The 21,548-nt window shown below is 39.0% G+C and overlaps 1 protein-coding gene across 3 annotated transcripts in view; it reads left to right on the top strand.

Annotated features, from left to right (window-relative positions):
• Ncapg2 (non-SMC condensin II complex subunit G2) overlaps positions 1-21,548 on the top strand; it is a 66,346-nt gene that overhangs the window by 38,840 nt on the left and 5,958 nt on the right. For all 3 annotated transcript variants that reach the window (XM_041639083.1, XM_041639085.1, XM_041639084.1), the window contains exons 26-28: positions 3,936-4,039; positions 6,992-7,092; positions 9,014-9,113. In XM_041639083.1, coding sequence (XP_041495017.1) covers positions 3,936-4,039; positions 6,992-7,092; positions 9,014-9,113 — 305 coding nt within the window. The remainder of the gene's footprint in view (positions 1-3,935; positions 4,040-6,991; positions 7,093-9,013; positions 9,114-21,548) is intronic.

A 21,548-nucleotide genomic window follows, 5' to 3' on the forward strand; every position in this document is an offset into this window, starting at 1 on the left:
GCCTTCCCTCTAGCTCTAGAAACTTGAAGTTTTGGTATCTTATTCTTCTGTCATAGCTAAAGGTGAATGGAACACAGATTTATTTAGTCTATTTTGTTACAGATCTGATCATTGTTGCTCTTTGAGCTAAAACAGAAAGTGATACTATACATAGAGAACACGCAGGATGCTCTTTTCTTCTTCAACTTGGAGATGTCCCTTGTGGACATAGGTAGTGATGTAAAGAAGAGAAGTAGCAGTGGGTTTATTCAGAATGAAAAGATGGGCTGTCACTGAATTGCATGATCTAGAGATGGTCATGTACTGCTTGATCATGGGCACTCTGAGAAGTAAAGATGCAGATTCTTACTGTGCTGCCCTGGGTATGGCTATACAGATGCCAGCACACTCAGCATAATGTTTTGGGACATTGTCAGATACACCATCCCTTGCTCCCAAAATGTTAGCACGCGGCTGTGCAGCTCATGATCAAGTGTATATTACTTTGTTTTTGTGTGTATGAGTGTTTGCCTGCATGTGTGTGTGTGTGTGTGTGTTACAGTGTGCATGCCTGGTGCTTGTGTAGGTCAAAACAGGGCATTGGATTCCCTGGAACTGGAGCTAACAGATGATTGTGAACATCCCAGGTAGATGCTGGGAGCTGAACATTGCTGACTGGCCTGTCTTCTTGTAATCTGTATCCTTGACTACAGATTGTGCTGCTTTCTCACCTTTTTTTTTTTCTGTAGTGATAGGAGCGGCGGGGCTTCGTCCCCAGCACCCCAGCTGCCTGGCTAGCTTATACCCGAAATAACAACACACAAACTGTTTTAAACACTGCTTGGCCCATTTCTATCTAGCCTCTTCTAGGCTAATTCTCACATATTAATTTAGCCCATTTCTAATCATCTGTGTTGCACCCCAAGGTGCGCTTACCGGGAAGATTCTAGCCTACGTCCATCGTCTGCCCGGGAGAGCGGAGCATGGCGTCTCTGCTGAGGTGTCTGCTCCCGAGAGGAGAGCTGTCGAGTCTGAGCTCACTTCCTCTTCCTCCCAGCAGTCTGTTCTGTTTACTCCACCCACCTATGTTCTAAGCTATGAGCCCAAGCAGTTTGTTTATTACTTAACCAATGAAATCAACAGATTGATATATGACACTCCCACATCACTTCCCCTTTTTCTGTTTAAACAAAAAAAAAAGGAAGGCTTTAACTTTTACATAGCAAAATTACATATAACAAAACAGTTATCAAGTAAAAATTACAGTTACAATATTTATATCTATTTTATCTTTTATCATAACTAAGGAAAACTATAACTATCTATCCATTCTTCAACTCCATCAAAGACTCCAGAAGGATATAATATTACCTAAGCTAACAAGAAATCCAAACTCTAGAAATGACAGAGACATCTCGCTGCCTGGACAGTCACCCAAAGTTCCTCTGTACTGTTGGGGCATCCATCTTCGGCCTACAGGCCCATAGTTTCCAGCAGACATTTCCACAAAGCAGGAAATTTCAAAGGCAGTCACTATCTGCTTGTCCTGAAGAATGTCTTGCAGACTCTTTCGTGAATCAGGAACCCCGAAAGACCATCTCACCTTTAGGCAAGTTTAGCAGTCCTCTCTCTGCGGGTTCTCTGTGTCCAGTTTATGCAATAGTCCAGGCAAGAACAGTTTCTTGCCCAAATGGCTATCAAACTCCATAAGGATCCTATTCGATGCCCATCTTCTTCTTGAAGTAGCTGGTGCTGCCAGGAGCAGAGTGTCTCATTGTCATGAAAAGTCCTAAGTTATTAAAACATTAAATGCCATATTCTGCAGTCTTTGAAAGATATGAAGAATGCCTATCTAACAAATGTATCTCTATATATCTAGAAAATCTAACTAATATGACTACAAGCTTGACTATTACTGATGATTATCCATTAACCTATATTTCTTAATTATACATTACATTTTTTAATGAACTACATAATCACAATATCTTAATCAATAGCAGAAATATGCATATACATATAACAAAATTGACCTTAAATCTCTTTCAATAAAGCAAAATCTATACTAATACAAATTATTCATATCTATATCCTATCCCCCTTTAAATGTTAAAGAACATTTATAAACCATATTTGGGAACATGGGCGCAGTTTTTTCTCTCCAAACTGCTTCCTGCTGAATGGGGGCATCGTTAATTAGGTCTTTCATGGTATAACCTGTGTGCTAGTTTTATCTCAGTTGGCAGTTAAGTGAAGCAATTTTCTGAAGATGTTCACATCATATGGTCCATCATACCATATCGGAATAGAAGAAATGAACAGGGTCTCATCCTCTGTGAAAACAAAATAAGAAACTCCTTTCCAAAGTATCATGTCCTTAGATCCAAATTTCAAAGTCAAGGCATTTTCAAAATATCTGTGTTGGATTAGTTCAGCAGCATTTATAAACAAATATCTTTTAGCAGCTCTTGCTCCTTCCTCAGCATTCAAACAATTCAAAGAGAGCATAATAGCATACAGTATCAAAATTCTCTGTCTATTTTCCATCTTTGTTCGTTTTATTTTAACCTCTATTTCGTCTATTTTTACTTTTATTTTGGTTTTTGAGACAGATTTTTTTTGTATATCTTTGACCTGGAATAACTCTCTTCCTTTTTTTTATTGTATTTTACTTTAAGAACTTCAACTTTTAGCCTGCATATATTTTTAACACGCTGTAAATCATTTAAACATTTTCTTTGTCTTTGACGCTCTCTTTACTGGATCTCTCTCTGTTTCTGACCACACGAGTCTTTAATTTACCAAGCAATCTCAGTAGGACTAAAGCCGTGGCTTTGCCGGCTAGATGTAGCCCATTCCTTAGCTTTCCAGCCACATGGCTGAGGTACTGGCTGTAGCCATGTTTAATGCCACAACTCTATGGCATTTCAAGGTCCCTGCCAGCAAGCAAGCTTCAGCAGCCTGTGCTTGCAAACCGCACAAACCGCCTGCGTAAAAGAGTCAGAGTTTGCCCTGGCAGGACAGCCCAGAAACCGGCATTTTTAAACGGTGCAGCTTTTTTCCAGCTACGGCTGAAAACCGAAAAAAGCATGCGTTCAGCTTTTCATCAACACCGTTTAAGTGTTTCGTGGCAGGACCTCTTAATGAGCTGCAGGGTTTTGCAGCTGAAGCTGAGTCAGGAAGCCTCTCTTAGATGAGAGTGCTTGCTTGCCCCTAGCAAGCAGAGTAGACCCGCGAAATTGTCACTACCAAGAAAACATGCACAATGCTTTCATTTTGTTCTAGAATTACTTTCCCAAGCTGTCTCAGGCTTTATGTGGAAGCAGTTGTCCACGTGGGTGCCAATCTGTAGTAAGCATGAGATGCCATGCTCTGCTTTTTACTGTTTCCTGTGGACCAGATCTTACTTAATTTCTCATCCTTCCTGCTGCAGTGACTCTTTAATGCCGTTCTTCATGTATTGTAGCCATAAATTATTTCATTGCTACTAAATAACTGCAGTTTTGCTGCTGTTATGAATTGTAATCTAAATATATGTGTTTTCTGATAGTCTTAGGTGACCCCTCTGAAAGGGTTGTTTGAACCCGCAAAAGGATCTTAGTTCACAGATTGAGAACTGCTTTAGTCTAAAACACCAGCATTCTAAGACTGAGATTCTAATCTGAGCTGAGAGGAACTGGTTAAGTTGGCTTAGGAAAAAATATATTTTTTTATAGATGATATCAAGTTAAATAAAGGCCATTTGACTAAAGCCTTACTAAGTTTTATGTCCTTTATTTCTGTTACAATGAGTAAAATGTTCTTGTGGAATATAATAAAGAAATTTGTAATTAACTGTGGTGAATAAAGCTTGTTATTTCTGAATTGCTTTGGTCAGATATAAGAGAACCCAGATCAATGTGAACCAAGCTGTCAATCTGGGGTAATTATAATATACTGATTTGGAACTTTCCTAGGTTTCTGATATAGAAGAGCTGACCACACCGCAATGTCCTGCTGACCTTCCTCCATTTTCAAGATGTTTAGTTGGTGTAGTAATGAAGTCTTTGGATGTGGTCAGGTAATTGTCATCTCTCTTTGATCTTGGTACAACCCTATCTGTATTTTTTCTTAGTGCCCTGTGATCTATTACTTTTTACTCTCAGATGATCAAAGGTATTTTTTACCCACTTGTGAAAAGCATTCCATAGTTTTTCTTCATTTTATGAGTGATGGAACTGCTTATGTTAAACTTTCATACAGAACCATTACTTTCTGTAAACTGTTTTATCCATTTAAATAGTTTTTAGTTATGTTTATCACAACCAAATTTTGCTGATGGGAAAAAATGTGTGTACAAAAATATTTCTTATTGTGTGTTCTAGTTTTCTTGTCCTGTCATTAGCCGTCTTAGCCATGGCGGATTTGTAGTTCAAGGGTATGGACGTGAGGATTAGAAATGTTAGATAAGAGGAACAGAGATAAGAAAGAAACACAGAGACACAGGAGAGTACCAGGAGGGCAGCTCAGAGAATACTGAATGCTGAATTTTGCCCATATTTATTTTCCATAGACTTTTATACTCCAAAACAATGGGGGTGGGAGGGAGAAGGCAAAAGACTGCTTTAACAGTGGACAACCAGAACAGCTACTTGCTCCAGTACTTGAGACATCAGGCCCTTAATTCCCGAGCAAAGCATTTGATGTTTGGGGTAGCGAACCCACTCTAGACCAAGTATCCTTCAGGCATCCACTCCCTAATTCAAACCTCCTATTTCAAAAGAAGCAGAAGTGTGTTTGAATTCTCTGACCTTTGATCAGGGTGGAGTAGACCCACTTTTATTGGCCATCTTCATGTTGAAAACACGAAGTAACCACAGCCTAGGTCAGGATCTCTTGTTTTGTAGCCACACCTGCTGTCAGCAACTTTGAAAGAGCACAAATATGCTCAAACTCTCTATCCTTCAGACAAAGGAACATAGGCTCACATTTTTGGGTCCCCACATTCTCTGTTGCTTTAATACTAACCAAAATTAGCTTGAGGAGGAAAAGATTTACTTGGTTTTCAGGTTATAGTCCATCATGGAGAAAAGCCATGGCAGGATTGAAAGCAGACCATTTTGAAGCACTGCTCTTCATGACTTGCTCAGCTTGCTTTCTTATACAACTCAGGACCATCTGTGCAAGGGTGGTGCCACCCCCCACGTTGTCTTGGCCCTCCAAAGAAAATGTATTGTAGGCATCTCCACAGGTCAGTCAATTAAGGTCCTGTCTTCCCATAAGACTTCAAAAAAAGTCAAAAACTTAGTAACAAATTGACCCATTGTAAGCTTGACAGACACACACACCACTATTAAACCATGACTTTTTCTTTCTTGTTTATCCCCAAGATTTCACGTTTATATCACAACATAAAACATGGTATAACTTTGAAAGTCCCAGTGTTAACATCAAAACTCCATGGTACTTAAAGTTTTCAACACCTAGAAAGTCCAGTTTCTTTCTTCAAAAACATGTAACATTTCTTTAACTGTGGGCCCCTGAAAAATAACAACAACAAAATGTAGTAATAGGAGTGGCGGGGCTGCGTCCCCAGCACCCCGGCCGCCTGCTAGCTTATGCCTCGAAATAATTACACAGACACTGTATTCTTTTAAACACTGCTTGGCCCATTAACTCTAGCCCTTACAGGCTAATTCTCATATCCCGATCAATCCATCTCTAATAATCTGTGTAGCATCAGACTTACCGGGAAAGATTCTAGCCTATGTCCATCCTGGGTCTGAACTTCATGCGTCTGCCTCAGAGAGCAGAGCTATCGCGTCTGCCCGGGAGAGGGGAGCATGGTGTCTCTGCTCCAGAGAGCAGAGCTGTCGAGTCTGAGCTCACTTCCTCTTCCTCCCAGCATTCTGTTCTGTTTACTCCACCCACCTATGTTCTAACCAATAAAATGGGCCAAGGCAGTTTCTTTATTAGCCAATGACCTTCCTCCATCAACAAAAACCAAGTTAAATGCTTTTGTTTTTACAAGAGGAAAGAGACAGGGCATAACAACAATAATGCTTAAACAAAACCAAAAATCTGTCAGTTTAGTTCCAGATCTTGTAGCTCAATATCTGATATAACTGGAATTCACTTAAGCTGTACTGGGCTCCAAAGGACGTGTCTTGTAATCTCAGGCTAACTTTCTGCTATACCTGCTGTTGTCCTGGGTGGTTGTCCCAAGGTCCTGGCATCTCCAGTATCTTGAGTCTCTGTTGTAGCTGAGACTTCACTTTCACCAATGTCCTCCTGGCCTCTCTATGCAGGGATTCCAACTTTGCCATAAGGTGCCAAGCTTTGGCTGCTCCCTGTGACCCCTTTATGCCTTCAGAAGTAGATCCTGTGGAAAACTCTTACACATTAACAAGTTTGGCTACTAGCTTGGGTTGCAGCATTGCTCCAGCTCCTCCCTCCCCCAGTTAGACTCACCTTCTCTGTGCTGACCTTGTGGAAGTACTTTCCAGATTTTACCTCATGATGCTAGTCTCTTACTAATCACAGCCGAGGCTTCAGCTCCAGCTAACCAGCATCATTTGTTTCAGTAACACCAAAGTTTTTATTTCTACAGTTTTTGAATTCAAACTTTATTCCATAAACAACCCTTGGTTCTTCCGTGCATTTCACTTGACTAGGATTCTAGGGTTTGTAGTAGTCCGCAAGGGACTGAAAATATAGAGGGATTTGTTTTTCAGACTTTGAACACAGTAGCACTGAATGGTGTGAATACGTTCCTTGAAAGCTTCATTGCATCATTCTGCGGGCTGTGGATTGCCTTTCAGCAGTCTATTAAATATCTCTTATGTTCCTTTTCTCCTGTGCATACTATTTAGTTTTCGCATTCCATCTGTAAGAACTGACATGTATAATGCATAAAGGGGAGGACCTTAGGCGGTATTTTTGATTGTGGGTAAACCTCACTTGTGCTTATTATTTTTTTTTTTTATCAAGTATTGGGATGTGGAGTAATTTCAAATGTTTGCTGATTCCATAGGTCATTTTTGGATGAACTAAAGGCTTGTGTAACCTCTGGTGATATTGAAGGCATTGTGTGCCTCACAGCTGTTCTGCATATTATTTTGGTTATTAACAAAGGTTGGTTACATTTTTCTCTCCTTCATCTTGTACGTTACTGATTATGTCCTTGTTTGTTGCTACTGTTAGAGAAGTTTGGGATTTGACCTGTTTCACCCTTTTCACTGCCAGCACAGGAGAGGCTTCCCACAACCTTTTCACCCTTGTTCCCTAGTGTTCTCTGAATTCACTGTCCCTGCCATTGCATGAGCTTACCTGTTCTGTATTGGAGCTTCTGTCTGCCTTTCATTTTCACTCTTGGGTGCCTGTAAATATCACTGGGTCCCTTCCTTTTTCCCTCCCCTCCCTTCCCCTCTCCTCCTCTTTCCTCCCCTTTCCTCCCCTCCCCTCTTGCCTTGTGTAGCCTTGATAAGTGATCTATCACTGAACTATGTAACCAGCTCCCTCTTTAATTTTGAGGCAGGGTCTGACTAACATACCTAGGTTGGCCATGAACTCACTCTGCAATCCAGATGGGCCTTGAACTTGGAGTTTTCCTGTCTTAGCCTTGCTAGTTGCTGGGATTACAGGTCTGAACCACTACACCTCAGAATTGAATTTCTCTTGATTTGTTCAGTGTTACTTATGTTTAAAAATCTGGGCGAGCCCTGTAGCAAAGGCTTGTAGCCCCAGCTACTCAGGAAGCTGAGGCGTGAATAGTGTTCAAACTTAGGAGTTTGGTCAATATTAGTGAAATCCAGTATCAAAACTATTTCTATAATTTATTTTTTTAAACAGTGGGCATGTTGGTGTCATGCTTCTTGAATACTTAACTAATTTGAAAGTAGTACTGGGAAAATATTTGGCAATACCTATAAAATGTCAGCTCAGTGTAAAGTCCAGTGTCATCCTTGTAGGCTGACTGACTATATTCAAGTTTCCATATTTTTGGTTAAGTTCTACTGATGTTAAAATGTCTTTCAATTTTAGCACTTTGCAGGTAAAGATCTCTTATGCCTACCAAATCTGTGAAGATTTACAAAGCTTGAGTACCTTTCACCCACATGTTTAGGACAAAGAATTTCTTCAGAACTTGGGAGTTTATAGATTTTATACTATTTATGTAAAACATACTGCTTGAGAATTCCCGAATTGAAAATTTAAAATCTGAAACACATATAAGTAGGACAAACAGTTTTGAATTTTAGAGTATAGCAAATTACAGTTTTTGGTATTAGGTGCTCAGTCTATGATGCTTTTAAAAAGTTTTCAGGCCCAGTATGGGCATCCTAAAAGGCTTGTCTGAGGGATGTCCCCTAATTTAGAGGCACAGAGCATTTGTGTTCTGCAGAGCAAAGGACATACCTCATTGAGGAGATGTAAGCATGTATGTGAGGTGCTGAGTACCTGCAGTGGAATATAGCATGATTAATAAAAATCCAGAGACAGATAGTTGGGGTTCAACCTGATGGTCAGAAGAGCAAAACAGCCAGCCATTGGCTCTTACCTCTACCTCAGTCTGAAATGGTGATCCTACCTCTAGGAATCTGAGAATGAGACTGTGTCTGAGAGCTGTCTCCTCCCGTTTTATATTCCCCTGTAGGTCTGGGATTAAAGGTGTGCACTACTACTGCCCAGTTCCTATAGCAAACTAGTGTGACTGCAGGGATTAAAGGTGTGTGTCATTGCTGCCTGTCTGTGAGGCTGATCAGGGGGGCTGTTTTACTCTCTAATCTTCAGGCAAGCTTTAGTTATTAAACTACAAATAAAAACTACAGTAGATGAATGTGATTTGTGCTGGTTGTCACTCTTTTCTGGTGATTCTCCACACAGAGCAGATGTACTCTCACAGCATCTCTGTGGAAGGGATAATTGTCCTACAGTCAGCCAGGGTTAACTAGGGAGAAACAAGACCACAGATAACTGACCACATGTGCACAGCAGAGAATGTTACATATAGTGATGGTGAGAACTCCTTTTTTTCAATGTAATCTTCTTACAGGTAAACATAGAAGTGCAAAGCTGAAGGAGGTTGTAGAGACTGTGAACAGAAAGCTGAAGACATTCATGGAGATCACTTTGGAAGAGGATAGTCTAGAAAGGTAAATGTGAGACTTACTCGACCGAGAGCTGGCTCTGTTTGGGATTGCTCTGTTATTCGATTCGTTAGAGCCAGATGATTAGAAGCAGCTGTAAGGTTGGAGATTATGGTCATTTGAATGAGAATGACCCCCATACTTAATGTGATTGAATGCTTGGTACCCAGTTGGTAGAATTGTTTGGAAAGGATTAGGAGGTGTGGTTTTGTTGGAGGAGGTGTATTATTGGGGGTGGGCTTTGAGATTCCAGGCCACTTCCAGTTAGCTCCGTCTTTGCTTGTGCATGTGAATCATATGTAAACTCTCAGCTTCTGCTCCAGTACCATGCTTGCTGCAATGGTTCCTGCTATTGTGAACGCTAATCTTCTGAAACTGTGACCCTGTAAATTAAATGCTCGCTTTTATAAATTGCATTGGTCATGATGCTTTGTTGTGTCAGTAGAACAGTGACTAAGACAGATGTTTCTGATGTACAAATGCTTTTCAGAAACAAAAGAAAATCATTTGTGAAATTTTGCTATAGAAAAGAAAGAACATTTACCCCAATTCACAATTTTCAAGTGAGACATTGTTTTTGGCTAATTTGCTTCATTTGAAAGCCACAGGTATTTTCCAAGTATTAATGCAGGTCTGTCTTAAGAGTGTCAAGAAGGGTTCATTCCTAGCCCTTTGTGATATTATAGGGTGCCCACCAGAGAAGAAAACTCAGACTCAGTCTTTAGCTAATTGAAAGTCTTCATTCCAACTGCCTGGGAATATACTCAGTTGTTTGGGACCCAAGTGTAGCACCAAGGGGTTTCCACATCCTGGTATCTTCCTCCACAGCTTCAGGAGGAGGTTTTGCACAAGCAAGTAGTTCAGCAGATGCTGAGATAAACAGGTAGTCGGAGAAGGAGGTCCTGCACAAACAAGCAGTTTAACAGACTCTAAGATAAGTTAGCTGGGGCATCTTGACCTTAGGTTCCTAGAATAGAGTTGTATAATTTTCCTCCTGGCTTCATATAGAGGAGATCAAATTCTAGTTAAACCTAAAATGGCCTCAGAAAAAAAATACTAGATGGAGGAACCTGTGCATTGTTTTGCCCTGTCTTTTCTTTCTTCCTAGGAAACTTTTGGTTTCTCAGACTGCTGTTGACAAGCATGTTCCTGAGCCATTTTCCTCTCTAGGACAACTGTGCTGTTTATACGTGTAGTGGAGAGATCAATTGTTCCAGGCGTTTCACTAGGCAGTCTTAGTGGGAAGCAGACCATGCATACTGTTTAGCTGTCCTCTGCTTTGCAGAGAGCCTTTCATAATCCTAGATTGCTGTTTTATATATACATTTGTGGAGTGTTGCTTCTGTGGACTTGCTACCTAGGCATACATACTAAATGCTTACTTAACTAGGATTTAGGTTTACAAATGATTTTGACAATTGAGATATTATAGTGAATGAAAGGATTAGTGAATACGTTTCTAGCCCATTATTCTAATTTTTAGTATTCTTAGCAAATTGGGTCTTTGTTAGCATAATTAGAAACTATCTATAAAAATGACAAAAAAATTATTTTTTTGAAATTTATTTCAATTATTATTTTTACTTTGGTGATGCTTGGAATTGAACTTACTGCTTCCTACATACATACATATAATTATATAATATATACGCATATACATATATATATATATACACACACACTCTGCCACTTAATTAGCTCTCCAACTCATTTAAAAATTTTAAAACATTAGTTTTATTTTTCCCAGTCATCAGAGTCTTAGCCAATTAATTGGTAGTTTTCTATGCTGTTGTAGTTTGAACATTTATAATGTTCGAATACTTCGAATGCACTTAGAATGTAGAAGTGACTACATGGTATATCAGTCACATGAAACAGTGACATTGAGCTGTGTGCTCACAGCAATACACTATTAGCTGTACAGCCTCGTTTTGGGGGGTCTGTCCTTTCCAAGCACTTCTCCCCCTTCATTCATCTCTCTTTTCACACACCATTTATTCCTCAGTAGAAGACTCCTCTGTTAAATTCACACAAAACCTTATCTATGTGCAAGACAGAATAGGCATGCAGGGGCCGTAGACTGAGCTGATTTGTAAAAAGTAGTGTGTTTCGGAAAGCTGTTTCAGGATTTCAGACTTGTGCCAAGCAGCTCTGTGTGTATGACATTTTAGTGATGGGGATTACAGTTTAGGAAGTCCTTACTGCTTCTTGTACTATATGGCTTATTGATTTTGTAAATTATAGATAACTGTAAGGAATAACATTTCAAGAATAAATAGGATGGGTATATTAAACATGAAAGTAATAGAATACATGTGACTTGAAAGCAGAAGAGAGGCTGAAGGAGAAAGCAGGAGGGAAGCAGGGGAAGAGGTGAAGAGGAAATTGGAGGAAGAAGATCCACGTGAAAGTGTATGTGAAAGTGCTATAAATTGATAGGTGAATTCTTTATATAAATGGTATAATAGAATTCGCATGTAACGTATGCATACCTCTTGTTTACTTTAAAAATCACCTTTAGATTATTGACAGTACAATGTGAATTGTGTCCTTTGCTAAGCACTACAGTATAAGAAAAAGAATCTGCATGTGTTCAGTACAAACTGGGCTTTTTAAAAAAAGAAATGTTTTCAATGTGTATTGTTCTTTTTATGGATGTGGAGACCGTGGATACAGAGGGATGACTATATTAGATCTTTTAATATTGAACAATTCTTGCAATATTAGAATAATTTAGTGGACTTAGTTTTTAAAAGACTTAACTCTTAGGAAAACTGACCTGAAGGTACAGAGAGTTTTCGTGTGTTCCCTGTCCCAGTATATCCTTGCTGTCTCTCACTGTTTATATCCTAAACCGTAGCAACACGCTTGTTAACAGTGGATTAGCATGCATTGACATATCAGTATCACTCAGAGCCCCTAGCTTATATGAGGTTTCATATTTGGTTTTGTATCTTCTGAGGGTGGTATAAGACCTAGAGTTAGGAAGCCAAAGAACCTAGGGTTTTGATATGGAAGAGATGAAGAATTGCCCTAGCTCCAGAAGAGAGTTCCTTTATATAGGGTGAGGACTTAACCTTCTTAGTCCACTGTTTAAGCACCAATTTGTTCTACATACACCCTCTTAGACACACGAAGAACTAGTGCTGGGCTGGAGATATGGCTCAGCAGTTAAGAGCATTGCCTGCTATTCCAGAGGTCCTGAGTTCAATTCCCAGCAACCACATGGTGGCTTACAACCATCTGTAATGAGGTCTGGTGCCCTCTTCTAGCCTGTAGGCATATGCACAGAATATTGTATATATAATAAATAAATAAATATTTTTTTTTTAAAAAAGAAATAGTGCTGTACCAACTGTCTGAGCATCCCTTAACAAAACTGAAAAACAAAAATTAACCTTCACTCTGCTGAGAAATATCTCACTCATTTCCAAGTTCAAGGAGTTTGAATAAAGTTGCTGTTAATATTGTGCCGGCTAGGTTCTTGTAAACTTGTCAAAAATCAGGTGTTCATAGGTGTGTAGATTAACATCAGGGTCTTCAATTAAATTCTACTGGTCCACTTGTCTGTTTTTATGCCAATACCAAGCAGTTTTCATTACTATAGCTCTATAGTAGAACTTGAAGTCAGGGTTGGTGATACCTCTGGATGTTCCTTTTTTGTACAGAATTATTTTGGCTATCTTGGGTTTTTTGTTTTTCTATATGAAGTTGAATATTGTTCTTTTGAGGTCTATGAAGAATTGTGTTGGGATTTTGATGGGGATTGCATTGGATCTGTAGATTGCTTTTTTTAGGTAAAATTGCCATTTTTATTATGTTGATCCTACCTATCTAAGAGCATGGGAGATCTCTCCATTTTCTGATATCTTCATTTTCTTTCTTCAAACACTTAAAGTTCTTTTCACACAGGTCTTTTTCACTTGTGTTTCACTTGCGTTACCCCAAGATATTTCATGTTATTTGTGACTATTGTAAAGGGTGATGTTTCTCTGATTTCTTTCTCAGCCCTTTTATCATTTGTATATAGAAGGACTACTGAGTTTTTTGAGTTGATCCTGTATCCTACCACATCACTGAAGGTGTTTATCAGTTGTAGGATTTCCTTGGTACAAATATGGGGGCCACTTATGTATACTATCATATAATCTGCAGATAGCAAAAATTTGGCTTCTTTCTTTCCAATTTGTATCCCCTTGATCTCCTTTTGTTGTCTTACTGCTCTAGCTAAAACTTCGAGTACTATGTTGAATAGATATGAAGAGAGTGGACAGTCTTGTCTTTTTCCTGATATTAGCGGAATTGCTTTGAGTTTCTCTCCTTTTAATTTGATGATGACTGTCAACTTAATATATATTACTTTTATTATGTTTAGGTATGTTTTTTGTATCTCGCCAAGACCTTTTTCATGAAAGGGTGTTGGATTTTGTCAAGGCTTTTTCAGAATCTAATGAGATGATCATATGTCTTCAGTTTATATTGTGGATTACATTGATAGATTTTTGTATGTTGAACCATCCCTGCAGCTTTGGGATGAAGCCAACTTGATCATGGTGGATGATGTTTTTGATGTGTTCTTGGATTTGGTTTGCCAGTATTTTATTGAATATATTTGCATCATGCAAATCTTCATGAGGGAGATTGGTCTGTAATTTTCTTTCTTAGTTGATGAAGGCGTAAGTCACAAACAATGCCACACCAATTCGGGGTTATGATTATTAGGGTGGTATTTATTTAAAGGGGAAAAAACTTACAGATCACTGTCCCAGGCAACAGCCCTCTACGCAACCAGGAAAGGAGTCTAGTCGCAGGCGGAGCAGGAAGTGAAGAGAGAGAGGAGAGGGAAGTGGCCGCTTTTTTAAAGGGAGAGAAACCACGCCCCAGTGGGCTGGTACCTCAGCGGTGATAGGCTGGAGGAGTGGGAGGACCTCCCGCAACACCTCCCCCTTTTGTTTAAATAAGAGAGTTCTAAACCTACTATGAAATTATATACAATAAGTACAAATATCCTATTCTAACTAGCTTAGGTCTTGTATAATAAATAACTTGGCCAAGTCATGAGAGAAAGTAACTACATTTATATAGTCTTCAACCCCATCGAAGATCTGAGAAGGGAGATAATGTTACCTGGGTAATTAGGAAGTTCAGTAAAACAACTTCCAAAACATGCAACAAATTACAGAGACAACTAGCTACCTGGGCAATCACCCAAAGTCACATTAGCAGCGTTGAAGCAACCAACTTTGGCTAAGGCCTAACATAACTGACATACCATTTTCTAAGGCAAGCAACTTTTCAAAACTATCTTACCCTGTCTTGGCAGGATATGACAGTCCTGTTTTATCCATTGATGCATGCTCTGTATCTTTGTCAGTTGTTGAGGTATGGGCATTTCTTTGCCCAAACGCCAGTTCTGCCAAAAAGAAAGGCTCCAGGTGGAGTGTCTTTGGTGCTCAACATTCTCTCAGGAATAGAGTGGTGTTGCCAGGAGCAATTGTGTCTCACTACCACAAAACTCTGAGTTAGATTAAAGGCCATTTTTTACAGCTCTTTGAAGAAGTTGAAGATTATCTATCTATACTGAGTATAATCTCTATATATCTAAAGAACCTGATTAGTCTATTATAAATGACAAACTTAGATGACTATTAGTCTATATAATTCTCAATATCTATCTAACTTAAAGACTAAGACAATAAACGACTGTGAAACAAATGAGGACAATGACCTCCAAATATAAACAATGTACAAATAAACATTGCAGTAGGTAAATATATATCAATACACAATCATTATATAAGTATCTTAATCAGAGGTAGAAATGTACACTGTAATATGGTAAATATATACAATATATATATATATCAATACAATATATGTCAATACATAAAAAAATGTTTTAAACAGAGGTAGAAACATGCATGCGTACAATAGTCAATATAATTTAACTTTGTATCAATATACAAGAATCTATACCAATGTATTTGTCTAAAAACAGTAACTCACAATTACAAATCTATTATCCCATCATCCCTCTTTTTTTTTTTTTAAATGATCCCTGAGCGTATAAAATTCCTCCCCCAACCCTCAATCGTATACTAATTATAATCAACCCCTAAATGATGTCCCTAAACCCAAGGGCAAGTTTTATTGGGAAAGGGGACGTCGTCCTCTAGAATTACTTCCAGCTGTCATGGGGGCGACGTTCTTTCTGGGGGATCCTGTGAAAGTGAAATGATGGTTAAATTTCAAGATCAATGTCTTTTAAAATTGCCAATAGTCTCTGAGTATTTTGTGCAGGTCTGGCCAAAATGTTGTATAAGATGTGCACCATTTCAGCTAACCAAGTTGGAACTGTCTTGTGCAGCTGGTACCAAAAGCAGGTCTTGTAGTAGCGCTATCAGTATCATGACGTCATATCAACCAGGTGGAGTTGTTGTTATGGGGCCCCATCTTCTTCCTGGAAACACAAGTTGAGTCTTTCTGTTGTTTGGGTATCAGGGTAGCTGTAGCCCCATAAAAAGAGTTTGACAGTGTTTATTCTGTTTCTGTTGTATGGAAGACTTTGAGAAGTATAGGTATTAGCTATTCTTTGAAGTTCTGGTAGAATTCTGCACTGAAACCATCCAGCCCTGGGTTTTTTTGAGTTGGGAGGCTTTTGATGACTGTTTCTATTTCCTTGCAGGTTATAGATCCATTTAAATTGTTCACCTGGTCTTGATTTAATTTTGGTATGTGGTACCTATCCAGAAAATTGTTCATTTCTTTTACATTTTTCAGTTTCATGGAGTACAAGTTTTTATTGTATTACTTAATGTTTTCCTCTGTGTCTATCATTTCTGATTTTGTTAATTCGGATGTTCTCTTTCTGCCTTTTGATTCGTTTGGATAAGGGTTTGTCTATCTTGTTGATTTTCTCGGAGAACCAGGTCTTTGTTTCATTGATTTGTATTGTTTTCTTTGTTTCTGTTTTATTCATTTCAACCCTCATTTTGATTATTTCCTGTCGTCTACTCCTCCTGGGTGAGTCTTCTTTTTGTTCTAGAGTTTTCTGGTATGCTGTTAAGTCACTAGTGTGAGATGTCTTCATTTTCTTTATCTAGGCACTTAGTGCTATGAACTTTCCTCTTCACACTGCTCTCATAGTGTCCCATAGGTTTAGGACATTCATGTTTTGTTGTGCATTCACTTTTGTTGAATTCTCGGAAGTCTTTAATTTCTTTCTTTATTTCTTCCTTGAACAAGGGTTGATTCAGTTGAGCATTGTTTAATTTCCATGAATTTGTAGGCCTTCTGCCATTAGTGATGTTGTTGAATTCTAACTTAAAGCTATGGTGATCTGATAAGATACAGGGGATTATTCCATTTCTTTCTTTTCTTTTCTTTTTTTTTTTTTTGGTATCTGTTGAGGTTTGCTTTGTGACTGAGTATGTGATCAATTTTAGAGAAGGTTCCATGAGGTGCTGAGAAGAAGGTTTATTCTTTTGTGTTTGGGTGAAATGTTCTGTAGATGTCTATTAAGTCCATTTGAGTCATGACATCTATTAGTTCTCTTATTTCTCTGTTAGGTTTTTGTGTATCAGACTTTTCTATTGGGGAGAGTGAGGTGTTGAAGTTCTCTACTGTAAGTGTGTGGTGTTTGATGTGTGATTTAAGCTTTAGTAATGTTTCTTATACATATGTGGGTGCTCTTGTGTTTGGAGCATAGATATTCAGAATTGAGACTGCATCTAGATGGATTTTTCCTGTGATGTGTGTTAGGTACCAGGATAGCTACACCTACTTGTTTCTTAGGTCCATTTGATTGGAAATCTTTTCCTAATCCTTTACTCTGAGGTAATGTCTTCTTTGAGGTTGGACGTGTTTCTTGTATGTAGCAGAATGATGGATCCTATTTTCATATCCATTCTGTCAACCTGTCTTCCTATAGGTGACTTGAGTCCATTGATATTAAGAGATATTGACAACCAGTGATTGTTTATTCCTGTTATTTTTCTGATAGTATTTGCATGTTTCCTGGTGTGAGCTTACCTGTTACCTGTGTTTTAGTGGAGTTTTTCTTCTAGTATTTTCTGTAAGGCTGAGTCTGTGGATAGGTATTGTTTAAATTTGGTTTTGTCATGGAATATCTTGTTTTCTCTGTCTTTGGTGATTGAAAGCTTTGCTCGGTATAGTAGTCTGGGCTTGTATCTGTGGTCTCTTTTTCTGCACCACATCTATATCTAGGACTTTCTGGTTTTCAGAGTTTCCATTGATAAGTCAGGTGTAATTCTGATAGGTCTACCTTTATATGTTCATTGGCCTTTTTTCTTTGCAGCTTTTAATATTTTTTCTTTATTCTGTATGTTTAATGTTTTGATTACTATATAGTAAAGAGTCTTTTTTTTTTTTCTGGTTTAGTCTCTTTGATGTTCTGTAAGCCTTTTGTACCTTCATAGGGATATCCTTCTTAGGTTGGGAAAGTTTTCCTCCCTAATTTTTTGAATATATTTTCTGTGCCTTTGAGCTGTAGTTCTTCTTCTTCTGTCCCTACTATTCTTAGGTTTGGTCTTTTCATGGTGTCCCAGAATTCCTGGATGTTTTTTATGTTAAAGATTTGTTGGACTTAACATTTTCTTTGACTGATGAATCTATTTCATTTATCATATCTTCAATGCCTGAGATTCTCTCTTTTATTTCTTATATTGTGTTGATTATGCCTGCATCTGTAGTTGCTGTTCATTTACCCAGATTTTCATTTTCCAGAATTCCCTCAGTTTGTGGTTTCTTAATTGACTCTATTTCTGTTTTCAACTTTTGGACTGTTTGAGCTGTTTGCTTCACCTGTTTGGTTTTTTTTTTTCTTTGTTTTTTTGGCTTTCTTTAAGAGATTTATTGATTTCTTGCAATTTTCATTGTCTTTCCCTCTATTTCTTTAGAGGAATTTTTCATTTCCTCTTTAAGAGTCTCTGTTATTTTTATAAAGTTGTATTAAAGGTCACTGTCTTGTTCTAGATTAGGATGTTCAGGTCTTCTGTTGTAGGACCCCTAGGTTCTGATGCTGCCATATTTTTATGTTGAATGTGTTCTTACACTACCATCTTCCATCTCTTCCTCCAGGGGGTGCAAATGGGGCCTGTGCTTCAGGGAGTCCCTCTTCCTCCAATTGGTAAAGGTGGGGTCTGTGGCTTAGGTGGTGGCTCTTCTTCCAGGTACAGGCAGGTCCATGTCTTTAGACGCAAATATCAGACGCTGATGTGTTCTGGTTCTCCTCCAGGTGTAGTCAGGGCCAAGACTCCAGTGGTCAGAGATGAGGTGGGGGAAGGTTGCGCATGTGGGCATGCTGTTCCAGAGTGTTTGGGGTTTGGTGGGGCCTGGGATGGGCCTCCCAGGGCTAGGGCCTAGAGAGCAGAGCCCTCCAACTGGGAACCCAGTCATCATTCTGCAGGCAGTCCAGGTCAAGGCTCTGGTGGATGCAGATGCGGTGGGGGATGGTTGCACGTGTGGGCACCACAGTGTTTTAGTTTTATAATAATTCTTTAAATTGTGTAACATTTATCTTCGACCTTGATATTTCTTTGACATTTGACCTTTGTTTCTACATATAAGCGTTAGTAATTTTGTCAGCATCACATAATTTACTGTGGTTTTTATCAAGATTGGACTAAATCTGACAGAGTTGGGAAAGAATGTAATCTTGGCACTATTGAATCTTCCTATCCATGAACATAGACTAGCTCTTCATTTGAGTGAAAATCTCTTATAATTGTGATTTCATAGTAAATTGTATTTAAGACTGGCTTTATGTCAGATCACCACAACTGTTGCTTTACTGTGCTGCTCTGTTTATCTTATTTAAACGAAAGAAACCACATGCAAGTTGGAACAGAAAGCTCAAAGTTAAGATTTTGTTTGTTTGTTGTTTTTCAAGACAGCAATAGTTCTGCCTGTCTTGGAACTCACTGTGTAGACCAGGCTAGCCTCAAACTTCATCGAGACCTGCCTGCCTCTGCCTCTCATGTGCTGGGACTAAAGGCATGTGACACCACTGCCTGGATAAAGTTAAGAATTTTTAATGGAATTGGAATAGAGGATTATTCACTAATGAGAAAGAACTCTGAAAAGTTAAAGGATTACAGGAAAACAGAGCAGCCCAACTCTAGGGGCTGTAGAGCCCCAGGCTGGGATCTAGAGGGCCTTTTCTGCTGGCCCAACACTAACCATGGTGCTAAGCTAGAGCCCTGAGCCTATCTGTGGCTAAGTAGAGGAATGGACAGAGTCTCCTGGAAAAGTTTCCTTCCTCTGACAATTCAACCCCAATAAGAGCACTCGAGTGTGTGAGTCAGTTTGAAGGTTGTGAAGGAAATACTTTTAAACTGTTGACTATTTACTAAGGTGTTTAGTACAGTTGGACTTTGCTACTGTACACTTTAGGAAGAAAGTCAGCTCAGTTCTGGGAACTTCTATGGCCTGTAACCTGCTGCAGAGATGACAAGATAACCATTGCATTTCGGAAAGTATTCCAGTTGTATTGACCGACAGATTTTGGGACTACAAGCTAGCATTGTTGTTTCCATGGAATGCAGCAACAGTCCCAGCATATGTCAGCGTGTTTTTGCTAGAATCTTGTTTGTTGAGTGGTGCAGACCATTCTGAAGATGAAAGGGAAGTCCTTCTTGTTAGTGCCCTTTACTTCTACTCACGCTTACCTCATCAAAGGACCTGAACATAGACACATGCATTGTGTTCATCTCCATGGCTTCTACAGTTTTCTGTCATCAGCTATCCTTTCTGCTGAACCAACTGCCAGTGGAGAGCATTCTGTCTAAGGAGAAGATGCCCGTGCTTGGTGGGGCTCAGTTTTCTCTCCAGTAGTTCTGGTGTTTTGTTGGCTAGCCTGTTGGATTCAGAATAAAGTTGTTCCTATTGTACTTTAATTGCTTCCCTTGCTTTAGCATATGCTGAGTTGGGCATAAAGCATTAAAACCTTAAGAAACACTAACATTTACTAACACACTGTTGCAATGAAATACCAAGCATTTTGTATTTATCACTTTCATCATCAGTATGAAGAAGATAGAATGTGTTTGTAATTCAAGGTTATGGAAATATGTTGAGGTCTGTGTTCTAGCACAGATGTTTACTAGTGAGTTGATGGGCTATAATCCCATGGCATACAAGAACTTGCCAAAATTGAGGACACTGTATGTGGGCTGCCAGTGCCCTTGCTGTGAGAGTCTAGGAGGGTTTACTGATCAGTATTGATAAGTAGGCATTAATTCATTTGTTCCTCTCTGGAATTTTAGTAGTCCTTTTAAAGGGTGATTCTGCAGCAGGATGCTTTTATAGCCTGCTTAGGAGTATTCCTGTTGTCAGCTCTGAGTGGACTTGTGTAGATAATTGAAAGCAATTCACTCACAAGTACTCCTACTTTTTAATAATTCTGACATTATTTTTCTGTCCTCATGTCCCATGTTCCTGGCATGTGGTGTTGCAGGGACGGAAGGACTATATGTCCTCCCTGCTTATGCTCAAGAGCTGAGGTGTCACATTCTCTCTGGGTCACTTGTTTAATGACATGTACATTTAGACCCAAGACTCACAAGTCTCTTTGTCTGAGGTTTTGCCACTTTCCTTGCCTTGTTGAGATCGTATGTCCTGTTGAAATACGGAGCAGCGGGCTGTGTCCCTGTGTCCCGCCACCCAGCTAGCTTTACCCGAAATAATTACACGGAAACTGTATTCTTTTAAATACTGCCTGACCCATTAGTTTCAGTTTCTTATTGGCTAGCTTTTACATATTGATCTAACCCATTTCTATTAATCTGTGTAGCCCAAGAGCTGGCTTACCAGGAATGATCTTAACCTGCGTCTGTCTGCAGTGGGAGAATCATGGCGACTCCCTGACTCAGCTTCTTTCTCCCAGCATTCCGTTCTGTTTACTCCGCCTACCTAAGGGTTGGCCTATCAAATGGGTCTAGGCAGTTTCTTTATTAATAAGAAATCATTCCCACATCATTTCCCCTTTTTCTGTTTAAACAAAAAAGAAAGGCTTTAACTTTAACATAGTAAAATTACATATAGCAAAACAGTTATCAAGCAAGAATTACAGTTACAATATTTATATCTATTTTATCTTTTATCATAACTAAGGAAAACTATAACTATCTATTCATTCTTTAACTCCATCAAAGACTTCAGAAGGATATAATACTACCTAAGTAAACAAGAAATAAGAAAACTCTAGAAATGACAGAGACATCTTGCTGCCTGGACAGTCACCCAAAGTTCTTTTGTACCTTTGGGGCATCCATCTTCAGCCTTCAGGCCCAAAGTATCCAGCAGATATTTCCATGAAGCAGGAAATTCCAAAGACAGTTCAGTCACTATCTGCTGTGTCCTGCAGAATGTCTCGCAGACTCTTTCATGAGTCATGAACCCCGAAAGACCATCTCACCTTTA

The sequence above is a fragment of the Microtus oregoni genome, unplaced genomic scaffold (assembly GCF_018167655.1).
Source record: "Microtus oregoni isolate MIOR12 unplaced genomic scaffold, Mior012 000056F_ref0000123, whole genome shotgun sequence".
Classification (NCBI taxonomy): Eukaryota; Metazoa; Chordata; class Mammalia; order Rodentia; family Cricetidae; genus Microtus; species Microtus oregoni.